This window comes from Stenella coeruleoalba (assembly GCF_951394435.1).
Source record: "Stenella coeruleoalba genome assembly, chromosome: 6".
In the NCBI taxonomy this organism is placed as follows: Eukaryota; Metazoa; Chordata; class Mammalia; order Artiodactyla; family Delphinidae; genus Stenella; species Stenella coeruleoalba.
Window position 1 is genome coordinate 12,316,523 of NC_137151.1, and position 14,712 is coordinate 12,331,234.

At 52.0% G+C, this 14,712-nt stretch overlaps 1 protein-coding gene across 4 annotated transcripts in view; it reads left to right on the forward strand.

Annotated features, from left to right (window-relative positions):
* Positions 1 to 9,727, forward strand: part of TFCP2L1 (transcription factor CP2 like 1) — a 63,891-nt gene extending 54,164 nt beyond the window's left edge. For 2 of the 4 annotated variants that reach the window (XM_079924457.1, XM_079924458.1), the window contains 3 exons: positions 2,226 to 2,318; positions 2,999 to 3,050; positions 4,310 to 9,727. In XM_079924457.1, coding sequence (XP_079780583.1) covers positions 2,226 to 2,318; positions 2,999 to 3,050; positions 4,310 to 4,356 — 192 coding nt within the window. In that variant the 3' untranslated portion in view covers positions 4,357 to 9,727. The remainder of the gene's footprint in view (positions 1 to 2,225; positions 2,319 to 2,998; positions 3,051 to 4,309) is intronic. The other 2 variants (XM_079924459.1, XM_079924460.1) reach the window with 1 other exon arrangement.
* Positions 9,728 to 14,712: the final 4,985 nt, after the last annotated feature.

The window sequence follows — 14,712 nt, forward strand, 5'->3', positions numbered from 1 at the left end:
CCGGCAGATGCTAAATTAGCCAGGCACTTGTTTTGGGAAACAAGTGATGGAGAGATCCTTAAATTTGACAGCGTATAACATGTAAGGCTTGTAATGGTCTGTATATTTCATAAATCATCATCATCAGGAGCAATCCTGTTGTCACTTGTCATCATAATTGCCCAAGCCCCCCCTACGTGGGAGTCCTCCGTTTCATAGGAGTTTCATCCTGGGGGTGGGCAAGGTGGTGTTTTCCTTCCTTTTTAAAAAAATATTTATTTATTTATTTTATTTTTTGGCCGCGCCGTGTGTTAGTTGTGGCACTCGGGATCGCTGACGCGTGCGGGATCTTTCCTTGCGGCGCGTGGGCTTCTCTAGTTGTGGCATGCGGGTTTGCTCTCTCCAGCTGTGGCGTGCGGGGTGAGTTGCCCTGAGGCGTGTGGGATCTGAGTTCCCTGACCAGGGATCGAACCTGCGTCCCCTGCACTGGAAGGTGGATTCCTTACCACTGGACCACCAGGGAAGTCCCTTCTGTCCTTTTTAATTAAAAAGTAATTCACAATTCGTAGAAGTCAGGCAATATAAGCAGAAGGCAAGTGTGAAAGGCCCTTATCTTCCCCACTCTCTTTTCCTAGCGGAGTTACCTTAGGTTGGATGTAATTCTGCCAGCTAACTTTTTGTGCGTGTGGCCATTGCATGCCTGAGTGTGCGTAGGTGTGGGTTTTTAAAAACACACAGCCAGGATCCATTTGAACAAAGGGCCATTGATCTGCAACTTGCTATTGTTGTCACCAGTTCAGAATTCCTTCCACATCGTTACAATCGAGTGTACGGTGGCTGCTTTTTGGCCCCCGTTTCACAGATAAAGCACATGTAGCCCAGAGTTGCTGGCCTGAGCAGGTCCTGTAGAATAGCCGGGACGCGTGAAACGCCCTGAGCATCAGGCAGTAGTGACGACATGGAAAACTCGTCAGTTTGCATCTCACAAATGCATTTCTGCCGTGAAGACAAAAGCCAAGAATGCTCAGAACCCTTGCAATTTCACAGGTCCCTGGAGGGGTTCCTTCCCCCAGCTTGCCCTGTGCCCCCTCCAGAGCAGGCAGTTAAGCCAGTGAAGCAGAGAACAGAACTCAAACGCCACCTCCGCTAAGTAGGTGATTCTTATTCCCCTGAAGTCTCCTTGCCTCTTAACCCCGAATCAGTTGGAAACCTTTGGTTCTTAACTGCCCGGAGCACTGGAGGTGGCCTGGCCAGCCGTGCAGCCGGCCCCTGGGGTGCAAGGGCACTTCATTAAACAAGGCGGTTACTGATTAAGCCCGTGTGGGCCCTGCTTCAGGTTTGGCATGCCCCAGCAGTGGGGTTGCCAAGAGTCCCCGAGGGAGCAGGCCGGCAGCATAGCGTCAATGTACTTCATGCATCATTAGGGCCTGGGGGAGGGGCAGGGGTCGACAGGTGGGCGGATTTGCAGGATCTGGGGCAGTCGTGGGGGGGGGAGGGGGCAGTAAAATGTGGGTTGTGCTTTTCATCTGGAAAGGGGTTTTGCTGTCCCATTGGCCAGTATGTGTGTTGTGGGTATGTTTAGGTAGATGTGTACATTTTTCATATTGTTTAAAGGTGTCCTGTGAAATGCAGCGTACATATTTAGAATAGAGGAAGCTCATTTGTAGAGTTTAAAGAATAACTAAAGTCCTCCATGCCTGCACTCAGGTTAGTGCGGTGTTTGTTAGAACCCCCTTTGTGGGCTAATTTCACGTTCCCCTCCAGTGCTGGTTTGAATTTTATAGTGATCATTCCCTGGTTCTTCTTCAATGCATTCTTTAATTTCACCTATTTTTAAACTTTATAGAAGGGGGATAGGAGTGCCTTCCTCAGGGACTTACGGTTTGTGATTCATGCATGTTGAGGGGCACTGGAGGTCACCGGCCCTGTCGAGCAGCCGGGTGTGATCAGGTCCTTGTTTGTTCCCGCTGCTTCTACTGCTGGGTGACGTGAGGGCTGTTTCTAGTTTTCACTCGTAGAGACAGCGCTGCTCTCAGCATCCTTAGGTGTGTTTTGTGTGTGTACATGCAGGAGCTTACCTAGGGCACCTGCCTGCAGGAGAGATGTGTGAGGTCGTCTGTGCTGCGTCCTGTGAACAGTTGTAGAAAGCAGTCATTTGGATGAATGACCCCCCCGCCCCAGAAGAGGATGCCCATTCCCATTGCTCTGCATCCTGGTTATATATATATATTTTATCATCGAAACAGCCTCATTTTACAGACAGCGCCTGGAGACAGGAAGTTGCCTTATCTAAGGTCACCGGGCTGTTAATCAAAACGAGAGCTCCAGAGAGGGGGCTGGTGAGTAATCATAAGCTTCCTGCCCCGCATTTGTAGACGCAGGGAGTGGACTTCTGTTTATAGTTGGTCCTCAAAGGACTCTGATATGCAGAGCCTACTAATCACGAGGGTTTCGTTAAAGCATTGTTTTCTTAACTGAAAGATGGTTTAGTTACAATGTCGTGTTAGTTTCAGGTGTACAGCAAAGTGATTCAGTATATGTGTATATACATATATGTATTCTTTTTTTAGATTCGTTTCCCTCATAGGTTGTTACAAGATACTGAATATAGTTCCCCGTGTAGAGCACTTTAGTTTTTTTATCTGGTGCTGTTTTACACACACCCGCTCCCGTAACGTGTCCTTATAGGGATTGGAAAACCCAGTCACTAGGAAAAAAGCAAAACGAAAGCAAATCAGGAACAGTTTAGTCTTGTATTAAACGTTTACATCTTCATTCCCTTCCAGGCTTCTTTCCGTCCTTTACATTCAGTTTTTGTTACTCGAAACTGTAATTGCTTTGTCCATCTACTCTGTGTCACGTTCTCTCCGTGAGGGCTAAGCGTAAGCGTGTTCCTGCACTTGCGTAAACGCGGCGCCTGTCATTTCTGATGCTGCGAGCAGCTGGGCTCCGTGTCACTGAGGCTTTTCAGTCTCTGAACTCGTTGTTGAAGGGACATGGTCTCTCTTTTGCCTTTCAGATGGTGCAGAATTTCCAAGATGAATCCTGTTTCATCCTCAGTACCTTAAAAGGTAAAGCCCCCGCCTCCCCGCCTTTTCTTGTTTAATTAAAGGATGTTGGCTGCACTCCCCCCGGGTTAACGGAGTATCGGGGAGGGCAGGCTGGTGAGTGGGGCCTGCATGGGGTGGGCCCTCGAGAGAGTGTTACCTGGGAACATCCTCTGGGAAAAAGAAACACACTTCCCGGGAAGCCTAGCCTCGGAAACGTGAGAAGTGGTGCGGCTGGCGCCAAGGTCACTTTGAAAGGGAAATCCTGGCCAGGCAGTATGTGCTTCACGAACCCGGTGCCAACGAGAAGTACCGTAAGTCCTCTACATACGAACCTTCAAGTTGCAAACTTCCAAAGATGCGAGCGTGTGTTCACGTGTCCAGTCACGTAAGTTAGTTCACGTGTCTGGCGTACATTGTCACGTGCACGCATCCTCTACAAATGGTTGTGCTTTTGTGTACTTTACTGTACAGTGTCGTATAGAACACAGTAGTACAGTATCTTTATTTTGAGCCCAGGATGTCCGGAAGCAAGTGTAGAAACAGTACTATATAGCTGATTGTGTTAGTTGGGCACCTAGGCTAACTTTCTTGGACGTACGAACAAATTGGACTTACGAACGTGCTCTCGGAATGGAACTCGTTCGTGTGTAGGGGACTTACAGTAAGACCCGTTTGAATGTTTCTAAAGTGTGGGTCTCTGGGAGGAGTGGGCATGGAATACAGCAGCTGAGTCTGCAGGCCGTGTGGATCGGGGACCCGGGGCTGGGTGGTACCAGGGGGACACGGCAGACCCACCTGAGGAAGGGGTCTGAGAAGGAACTCACATGCCAGGAAAGGTGGGAGACCAGCTGTGACCCCCTGTAGGGCTGGGGCAGGTGAGTGTGTGGGGTCAGGTGGGAATGAAAGCCCCCTGACCGGGCCATAGACCCTGGACCGTGGCCCTGGACCCTCCCCCCTGTTCTCTGGATCTAGCTGCCGACTGCCTTCAGAGGCCTGGGGGCCGCCACGCCCAAAGCCTCCTCGCACATAGGCCCTTCAGGCCTAGGGCCTCAGGCTGTGGTGGAAAAGCCCGCTGTCAAAAAGAAACTCAACCAGGCAGCCGTGAAGGTGTATGTTGAGATTTCTGCTTTCGTCAGCTTGCTTTTTTCTGCACAGTCTCATTTGGGTGGCCTCTGCCAGTGTCCACGGCAGGGTGTCTGCTGGTACCCTAATCCCATGGCCCCCAGGTGCCACAGCGCCCTGCCTTTCTTCCTGTAAAGTGCCACGTTTATCTCTTGCAGCCGAGAGCAATGACGGCTACCACGTCATCCTGAAATGTGGCCTCTGAACAGAGACGAGCAGGCAGCCACCTCCTACCCTCAGCCCCACGGACCCCCTTGGATGTAGAAATCGCACCCCGGGAAGCTGCGGCGAGGAGGGGCCTGGCGCAGCCTGTGAAAGCCACAGACCAACCCCTAGCCGAGACCCTCGGAGGCCATGTCTCTGGCGGGCAGAAAGCCTGCCCCTCCCCCTAGCCCCAGCTTGGGCGCGGTTCCTTGTTTTTCTTCCCAGCCCTGCCATTCTGAAGAGGCCGACGGTGGGGCATCTCCTCTGATGCTCCCCTAGTTGGAGGCTAGCTCACCGGGTACCTGGGTGCCACCTGTACTGGTCCCTGCCTTCACCCTCTTCTCTGGTAACTGGCTCAGTGATGGGGCTGCTGACGAAATGGGGGTTTGCGACGGTTCTCCTGTCTTCGTGTCGGTTTCCCGTCTCCGTGACCCTGCTGAGCATCCGTCTTTCCTGTTACTGGGTGGATCGATGGGAGTTGGGTTTATTCTGTACCTCCTGCTTCTTTCACGTTTACCTTGATTCTAAGGGTCTGCTGCTGCTCGGAGCCCAGAGGTGGGCTCGCATCTCTTCACTGCCGGGCTAGACACGCCACGGGGCCACACAGACCTAGTTCTAAGGCCCTTGGGAGGGACAGGGGGAGGCTAGAAAGACTAATTTTAGGCACATTCTCATGAATATAAAAGGGAAGAGAACCAGATGATTCCTCTTGAGCTCCTTCGGTATAATTTTATTTCCTAAGCAACCATGGGTAAAGGAGGACTAGGAAATGAACATTCCATTGTAGGATCACATGACCTTGACTGTCCCGACACCAGGCCCTCTGAATGGACTCAGCAAATCCCATGTAGAGAAGACCTCCAAACTTGCCAGGCTTCCTAGAGCCATGGCATCCTCTGGGAGGGCTCCCCTTTAAATGTTTCTCTTTTTTCATTTGTAGAGGGTGTGTTTGGGGCGTTTCACCTGCACTGGAATGGTTGGATCACCTTTCTTAGTGGCCTAACTTGGGGGAAATATGAATATCAGTAACCAGTAGACTCAGCAATTAGTCTTTATCTCTGTTTCCTGGGACCCGCTGATCTGTACTGGCCCCAGGCTTCAACTCTTTGCTCATGTAAGTTCAACTTACAAAGCACGGGGAGCGCTGTGACCAACTGAGTAGGACTTGACAGCTTTTAAAGTGGAGCTTTGGGGGCATATAGAGGTGATCAGAACGGGTAGACCTCGCTTTACAGATGGAGAAACCAAAGCCCAGAGGGGCGAAGCCACCTGCCTGATATCACATAGTGATAGGGTAATGACATAAATCTGTCATCTACACCAGGACACTTCTGAGAGGGAAAGGGGCTCTAGCAGTAACTGCGTGGGGACAACGGGTGTGGTGTCCTGTGGTGTAAGGACAAGCTTCTGGTTCCCCCTCCTTTTTGGGGGTTGGGGGAGAGGAGCACATAACAGCTTTACTGAGGTATGATTCACATACTGTACAATTTACCCGTTGATAGTGTACAATTCTATGATTCTTTAGTCAGTTCACAGAACCACCACATCAATCTGAGAACATTTTCGTCATCCCTGAAAGAAACCCTGTACCCTTGGCAAGTCCTCTCCTAGTTTCCTTACAATTCCTCTACTCCTAGGCAACCACAAGTCTTCTTTCTATATGGGCTGACCTTTCTGGACATTTCACGTATGTGGAATCATACAATATGTGGTCTTTTGTGACTAGCTGTTTTTTCACTTAACATAGTGTTTTCTAGGGTCATCCGTATTGAACATACATCAGTACTGCCGTCCTTTTTATAGCTTAATAATATTTCATTCTCTGGCTATACCACATTTGTTTATCCATCCATCATTTGATGGCTATTTGAGTTGTTTCTACCTTGGAGCTATTATGAATCATGCTGCTATGAACATATTTGTACACGGTTTGGTGTACACCTGTGTTTTCTTTTAGGAATATACACATGAGTAGAATTGCTGGGTCGTATAGTAAGTCTGTGTTTAATAACTTTTTGAGGAACTGCCAGACTGTTTTCCAAAGCAGCTGCGTCATTTTACATTCCCATCAGCAGTGTATGAGGCTTCCAGTTTCTCTACATACTGATCAACACTTGCTACTCTCTGTCATTTTGATTATAGCATCCCAGTGGGTGTGACGTGGTGTCTCATCGTGGTTTCGATTTGCATTTCCCTGATGGCTAATGATGTTGAGCGTTTCATCATGTGCTTACTGGCCATTCATACGTCTTCTTTGGAGAAATGTCTATTCACCTCCTTCGCCTATTTTCAGTTGGCTTATTTGTCTTTTTATTATTGAGCTGTATGAGTTCTTTGTATATTCTAGATGCAGGTCCTTCATCAGATATATGAGGTGTCAGAATGTTCTCCACTTCTGTGGGTTGCCTTCACTTTCATTATAAGAAAGTGAACTTTCTTAACTTTTACCTCTTAAGGGCAAAAGTTTTTAATTTTGATGACGTCTAAGACACCTATTTTTTCTCTTGTTGCTTATACTTTCAGTGTCCTATATAAGAAACTATCACCTAACCCAGGGTCAAGAAGATTTATGCTTATGTTTTCTTCTAAGAATTTTGATAGTTTTAGCTCTCCAATAGTCTTTGATTAATTTTGAGTTAATTTTTATATATGGTGTGAGGCAGGGGTCCAACTTCATTCTTTTGCATGTAGATACACAGCTGTCCCAGCACCAGTTGTTCAAAAGACTATTGGAATCCCCATAGAATTGCCTTCATACCATTGCTAACGACACCTGATTCTTACTGGATCTTTTTTTCTGCGACATGGGGCTGTCATTAGGAAGCTCACCTTTTTTTTGTTTTTAAACTCAGCCCACGTTTGGCTCCCCCATTTTTACACCTGGCTTTCTATTCTCTTCTTGCTGTCTCCCCCCTTTCCCTGTCTCAACAGTACTGGGTCACGTCACTCTCTGATGTTCTGCAACCTTTCTGGGTGTGTAGCTCTACACGTCAGTTCTAGGGCATCAAGACCAGTCATTTCCTTTTTTGAGGAGACAGAGTCACACAGAAGTGGAATAACTTGCTCAGGGTCCCCCAGATCCAGGACTAGACTGTTGATCTTGTGACTGCCGGCCTTTCAAGGTGTCTGCCGTTCACTAGACCCAAGAGATGCCACTACCCAGACCCAAGTGATGGCAGGCTGAAATCTTAATTCTAAAAATGTGGTAGGCTACTCTTTTTCTTTCTTCATTCCAGATGAGGGTCTAATCAAGATCTGGTACCTTAAGTTTGCTGTAGGTAGAGTCTTCTGTTCTCTGGAATGCACTTACAGAGAAGCAGAAAATAATAAATACAAAAAAAGAACACACGTAGTCATTTGGTACCAAAATGTTTTCACCGCCCAAATCAGCAGCTCGTCCCTTCCACACGGGTCAGCTGAGCTAGCTGTAGGTTTTTGGGTTTTGTTTCTGTTTTGTACATTTTATTAAAGTACAGAAAAGTTGTAGCACTTCCCACCCCTGTCCACTGTCTTTCTTGTGAGCTCCAAGTCCAGAGCCTGGGCCTGCTGGACAGGCGGCCCCTCCCAGAACTGTCCCCTCTGCCCCCACGTATTCTAGGCTATAGCTCCTCGGCAGCAACACGTTTTAAAAGGGATCCGCAGAGGGACAAAAGATGAACCGTGCGCTTGGGCCGCTGTCTCGGGTCACCTGAAGCTGAGTGCTTTATTCTCAGGCCATCACATTTCTTTGCTGGGCAGGTGTCTGTTTGCAAGGCTGTGATGAACCTTCTCCTGGTTACCAACTTGCACCTTTATAATAAAGACACGGGCTTTTGAATGGGGGAAGGGCCGATGGGCCTTTGGAGAGAGCAGGATGGGGGAGGGAGGTCGAAATCTTGGTTTGGGGTCCTAAGCGAAGGTCAGATGTTGCCCTGGTGACCTTCTGCCCGAGGGCCTCTTGGGAAGAGCTGTGAGCCTAGAGGGGCCTTTCCTGGGAGCACAGTGGAGCTGCCTGAACAGTGTGTCACCAGTTTCCAAGTCCAGAGTGGCGTCAGGGGCGGGCTGAGTAAGTTAAGGTCTGAAAATCATTAACGAGTTGACGAGGAGAATGGAAAAAAAGCCTCTTTTGCTGCTGTCATGGGGCAAAAGAAGGCAGCCCCCAGGCTCTCAGAGAAGATGGAAAAGCAGGTGACCAAGAGCCAGGGGTCCTGGGTCCCCAGCCCCTCACTTGGCTTCTGCCTCTCTGGTATTGCCTCCTCTCTGGGAGGCCTCTGGGTCGTGGCTGACTCAGTCCTCCGTGAGTCTGAGGGGCAGCAAGGCTTTCCGTCTTTCCCACCATCAGAGTCTTACTGTGGGCAGGTGGCGTGCGTGTGTGTATTTCCTGGTGGTACTTGGCACCTCAGATGCTCCCGCTTGGGCTGGTGCACGCGCCTCAAGGTTTGCACACGTTTCGGCGTGAGGCAAGGCATCTTAGCTGTGTCTTTAAGAATCCAGCCTAGCTCACAACCGGGTTGACTTGACTCCATCAGCGCTCTTAAGAGTGGCCGCCAGCTGTTCCCTGCAGCCTGAGGCTGGATTCCATTGGCTGGCTCTGTGCCTACATTATAGATGCATGTGTGCGTGCGTGCGTGCATGCGTGCATGTGTGCGTGCGTGCGTGCGTGCATGTGTGCGTGCATGCGTGCATGTGTGCATGTGTGTGTTTATGGGTGCACGTGGACCCCTTTCCCTGCCCCTGTATCTGCCATGAGCACAGCCCTGAGCATCCTCCGCTTACCTAGATGCGGTGATTACAGCTGCTCTCTTTAGATCTTATGTGATCCTCCTGGTTTAGACTCCGTTGACGAAGATGGTTAGGGCACAGTTGCCCTCATCGAGGGGAAACGCCTGCCCTAAGTCCCGCTCATCTGGGGAGGGGAGCAGTGCTGGCAGCTGTCATCTGACCAGGACCCCAAAGGAGTCCGTGGAGTTGGTCTTCCTTGAAGCTGCCTCAGGTACCCTCTGTCCGCTAGGGCTGTGTATCCTGTGCGTGACATCATCAGTCAGGCTGGCCAATAGGAAATGTTTGTACACTCTGTCTGGTCACCTCCCAGCCCTCTCCCCTCTGTCCTGTGGGGACAGGGCAGTGAGGCACTGGGCAGCCGCGCCCTCCTGTCCCCCGGCCTCCTTCCCAGCGGCATCCTGAGAGCCGCTTGCAGCCTCCGCCCAGCTCTCCAGAGCTCCCTGCAAAGGCTTCTCCTGGGCTTTCTCCGTCCTTCTGCTCCCTTGGGGAACAGCTGAGTTCTGAGGGGCGCCCCCCCTTGTCATGTAGGGGCCCTTCTAGCGGCAGTGTCCCCAAGAAGTAGCTCTGAGAGGTGGCTTTGCTGTTCTATGCGGGGCAGCTGGTGGGGTGAGGTGGGGAACGGCGGGCACTGCTTAGTCTGCGGCTCAGCCGCTCTGCCCTCCCGGCCGCCAAACCAGCGCCCTCCGAAGAGGGAGTGTGTCAGCCTGTCCTGTGCCCTTCATCCTGGGGAGCCCTGAGGGTGGTCTCCAGGGAGCTAGCAGGGACCAGGGAAGCCTTTTATCATGGAAGGTTCGCAATCCTTTCTCAAAGGCAGAAGAATATAGTTAACCCTGGTACCCGTCACCCAGCCTCTGCAGTGGTCACCCTACACCCCCTCGTCAGGAGCTGAATGCAGCTCCCTGCTGGGTTTCACGGTCTCTTTGATGACAGTGAACACTGAACCCAATGAAGTGAAAGGCATCCTGTACCCCTCCCCTGTTCCATTCCCATTAGTATACCTGTATTACCAAAAAATGTACTCAAAGATTATATTTTGAATTTCATCATCAAAAACGTTATGGAAACTTGTTTTCTCTTATACTGATATAATACCGATTTACCTCCTCTTAGCCTTTAAAGCCCAAAATGGGTCCCATCCAGCCCTTTGCAGAAAAACTGCCCACTGCTGAGTTAGACCTCCGTTACTCTTCCCCCTGGATTATGTTGAAGAACATCCTAGAAAATAAGGACTTTTAAAAATAGTAAAAAAAAAAAGTATTTTGTTCGGAGCTTTGAAGCAGGAGAGCCATTCAGCTGAGCAGTCTTTGAACCCCTGCTGCCTGTTGGGCATGCGGCCCCCTCCCCCCCGCCGGCTCTGCCCCAGCCGCTCAGGAACCAGAGCCCTTTGCTCTTGCCCCTTCCCTCCTGCTGTCCAGTTCCTGGAGACCTGCTGGACCCGTGGATCCTCAGGGCAGGGTGCTGGGGGTTGGTGTCCCGAGGGCCAGGTGCGGGGAGGGACCTGTACTGGCCCCGAGCCACGGTGGGTGGCGGCCTGCTGACTTACGTCACTGGGACTTTCCTGTCCTGGGAGGTGCAGCCTGACCTTCCCCTCCATGGTGCCTTGAGGACCTCGCAGCTCCTTGGGGTCCCGCAGATCCCTCCGCACGTGTCTGCTGTTCTTCCTCTGTTGAGGGCCCCACCTGTGGCAGCCTCAGCTTGCTGGTGCTCGCCGGGCCTGATTCCCAGCTCTGCCCCCGGAGGAGCCAGCCCCCAGGCAGCCTCACGTGGTGAATCCCTCATGCTGAGGTCCAGCCGGGATGTGACCACCTCCCTGTGGCTTGGCCATCCTTTCTGGGCCCCCCGGCTCCTTCGCTCCCTGTGCAGATGGCCGGAGCCTGCGGCCGATCCTCTGTTAATACCAGCCACTGATGCTGGCTGGCCTCGCCTGGGTCACACATTGTGCTCTGTGCTTTGCCGTTGTCTCATTGGAGCCTCCCCACGGCTCTGAGGCCCCCGAAGCCTGGTTTCCAGGTGAGGAAATCAAGACTGAGAAATCAGACAGGGGCCCAGGGTCCTTCGACTACTGGTGGGCTGAGCCGGGGTCTGGATCCCACATCCAGACACGCACGCTCTCGCCCCAGACACGCAGGTGGAGGGAGCCCTTTCGTCCTTAGCACTCACTTTTGTGCCGACATGATCCCTGGGCTCCACGCCCTGGGTGGGGACAGCAGAGAAGGGCATTGTTTTGTGTGCCTCCCGCCAGCCCTCCCCTTGCTGGGCAAAATCTTGCTTACTGTGTTCGCCAATGTTCCTGTATTGAAAGTGATTTCTTTCTTAAAATGCCACTTCCTCACCTTTCTCCAGATTGGGTGACTCTTCTCTAAAGGTGGCGGGTGTCTTGATTGGGGTGGTGTGGCCCTGGGATGGGTCAGGTGGGTGTGACGGCAGCGGGATGGGTCATGGCGTGGGTGGGGGGAGTGGGCATTGAAGCAGAAGTTGTCACACTGCCACGTTTTGTACCCGAAATAAAGCATATTTTGCACTTGTTACTGTACCATTGTGCAGACGAGAGATCTGTTTGGGGTTCTGTGCTTGGGTCAGAAAGCAAATAAAACTCATTTGTAAGAAACCTCTGTGACTCAGGCCTCTGGCCTTTTAATTTTTTTTTCATTTGTATTGATAAAATGCACATAACAGGAAATTTACCATCTTCAGCATTTTCAAGTGTAGGATCCAGCGACAAGTACATTCACACTGTTGTGCAACCATCACTACCGTCCATCTCCAGAAACTTTCCGTCTTCCCCAACTGAAACCCTGTCCCATTAAACAGCAGCTCCGCCCCCTCCCCCTCCCCCCAGCCCTGGCACCTACCCTTCTGCTTTCTGTCTCTACGAAGGTGACTCCTCTGGGGACCTCATGTAAGTGGGATCTTGCAGTCTGTGTCCTCTCGTGACTGGCTGATTTCAATCAGCATCATGTCCTCAAGGTTCATCCACGTTGTACCCTGTGTCAGAATTTCCTTCCTTTTTTTACCCGCCGTGCCACGAGGCTTGTGGGATCCCCAACCAGGGATTGAACCCGCGCCCTCAGCGGTGAAAGCGCCGAGTCCTAACTCCTGGACCGCAAGGGAATTGCCAAGAATTTCCTTTTTTAAGGCTGCATAGTATTCCTCTGTCTGTACACACTACATGCTGTGTGTGCATCCCTCTATCCGTGGACACTTGGGTTGCTTCCACCTCTGGGCTATTGTGCATAACGCAGCCGTGACCATGGGTGTGCAAATATCTGTCGGGGTCTCTGCCTTCACTTCTGGATACACACCCACCCGGAGGTGGAGTTGCTGGATCTTAGGGTCCATTCCCACCGGTGGTGCACAAGGGCTCGAATTTCTCCACATCCTTACCAACACTCACTTTCTCTCTTTTTCCTTCTTTCTTTTCTTTTTTGGCTAGTACCATCCTCATAGGAGGCCTGGGGTCTTTGAAGCTTGATCAGTGGGTGGGCTGTTTTGAGCCCTGCTGGGGGCACATCTGCAGTGGCCACCACCCTTGTCACTGCCTAGCCCAAGGCCAACATGTGACCTTGCACAGCCTGGCACAAGGCCTGGCAGGACCGGGCTCCCAGGGACAGGAGGGAGCAGCTGGGGTGAGGGTCCCGGGGCGGGGGACAGCTTGATGTTTTCCAAGATCCAAAGGAGAGGGACTCCATGGGGGGCTTGCGGTAAACAGATGGAGATCAGGGATCAGGTCAGATAAAGCTGTGCTTCTCTGGGTTTACGATCTTACCCAGTACACGCTCACCTACCTATGAACAGGAATCTCACAAAACAGTACTCGAACGATTGCATTTCACCTTTTCGTTAGAAATGCGGGTCCTGACCTGCCAAGTTGACTTCCCAGCCCAGGGGTGGGCTGTGCCTTGCATTTCGACAAGGCTCACACAGGGTCTCAGTGGGCGGGGAGGGGGGTTCTGGTTTGTTTTCTAAGCACAGTGGGACACAACCATGGAGGTCCTTAGACTAAGAAGGGATGGATGGGATTGGGTTCAAAAACTCAGAGTTGGGGACTTTCCTGCTGGCGCAATGGTTAGGAGTCTGCCTGCCAATGCAGGGGACACGGGTTCCCTGGTCTGGGAAGATCCCACATGCCGTGGAGCAACTAAGCCAGTGCGCCACAACTACTGAGCCCACACACCACAACTACCGAAGCCCGCGCGCCTAGAGCCCGTGCTCCGCAACAAGAGAAGCCCCCGCAATGAGAAGCCCGCGCACCGCCACGAAGAACTCGGGAGCTCGTCAAGGCCTCAGAGCCGTTAGAGGCTGGAGCCTGGGGGTCACCCCGCGTCACCCTATCTTTCTTTCTGGCTTTGGCTGCTGGCTGTCCAGATGACTGTGTGGCCTCTGTCCCAGCAGGGAACTCAGACATGAGCAGCAGGGCACAACAAGACCGGTGGTGCAGGCACTCCAGTGGCTGGAACCTAGAGCCGCCCGGGCTCAGCAGTAGCTGCCCCCGCCCATCGATCTGCAAGAGAGCCAGCCACGCCCAGGCAGGCGAGCCCCACCAGGCACGTCCCAGCTGGGCAGGAGCGGGGCCACACCGCAAGATGCTCCATTTCCAGCAAACGTTCCCTTAGCCACGATGTGAGCATGAGGCTTCGGGGATGACTTGCACGGGATGCCCCATTTTCAGGCAGCAGGATGGGGTGCCGTGGTCCTCAAATTGGATGGGGTACTATGGTCCTCCAATTGCATCAGAGTCACCTGGAGATCTTGTTCAACGGACTCCTCACGCCCAGGGTTTCTGACTCTGTAGATCTGAGCTAGAGCCTAAGATTTTGTATTTCTAAAAATTTCCCAGGTGGAACTTCCCTGGCCATCCAGTGGTTAAGACTCTATGCTTCCACTGCAGGAAGCGTGGGTTCGATCCCCGTTCAGGGAACTGAGATCCCGCATGCCGCACAGTGAGGCCAAAAGATAAATAAATAACTAGAAGGTTCCCAGGCAACGCTGCTGGTCCGGGGACCACACTTTGAGAACCCCTGAAGCAGTGGGTAACTGCCGTGGTTCCAAGTCAGCTTTTAGCTTTGTCACCTGGGCGACGTGACAACTTTTCTGTGCCTTGCTTTCCTCATCCATAAAAGGGGACTAATGATGCCTGTTTCCTAGGATTTTTCTAGGGATTAAATGGGTTTAAGTTATGTAAAGAGTTTGGAATGGCCCTGACAGGGAGTGGTAACTTTGTAGCCCCTGCTGAGAACCAGCGTCCTAAGCTTGAGATTCCCTGGGAAGGGGGAGGGCTCGTAAGGCACAGGGCTGGGTCCCACTCGCTGTCTCCCATTCAGCGAGGCAGAGGTGGCGGGGGACGTCTGAGGATTTGCATTTCTCCCTGGTTCCCGGTGGGTGCTGTTTGCTGGGGGGGGGGACCACCCTTTGAAAACCACTGCCCTGGAGGACTGCACCCTCTTGAAGAAGCATCCAAGTCACCCAGGATGCAGACCTGGGTGGGAGCTAAGAGGGGGGTGGCGGCGGAGGGGTGGGCGTGACTGGAGAATGTTAGGTCAGCGGACACAAAGGTCACCAGAACCTGAGGAGTGCGGTCACAGCCCTGGGATCATCC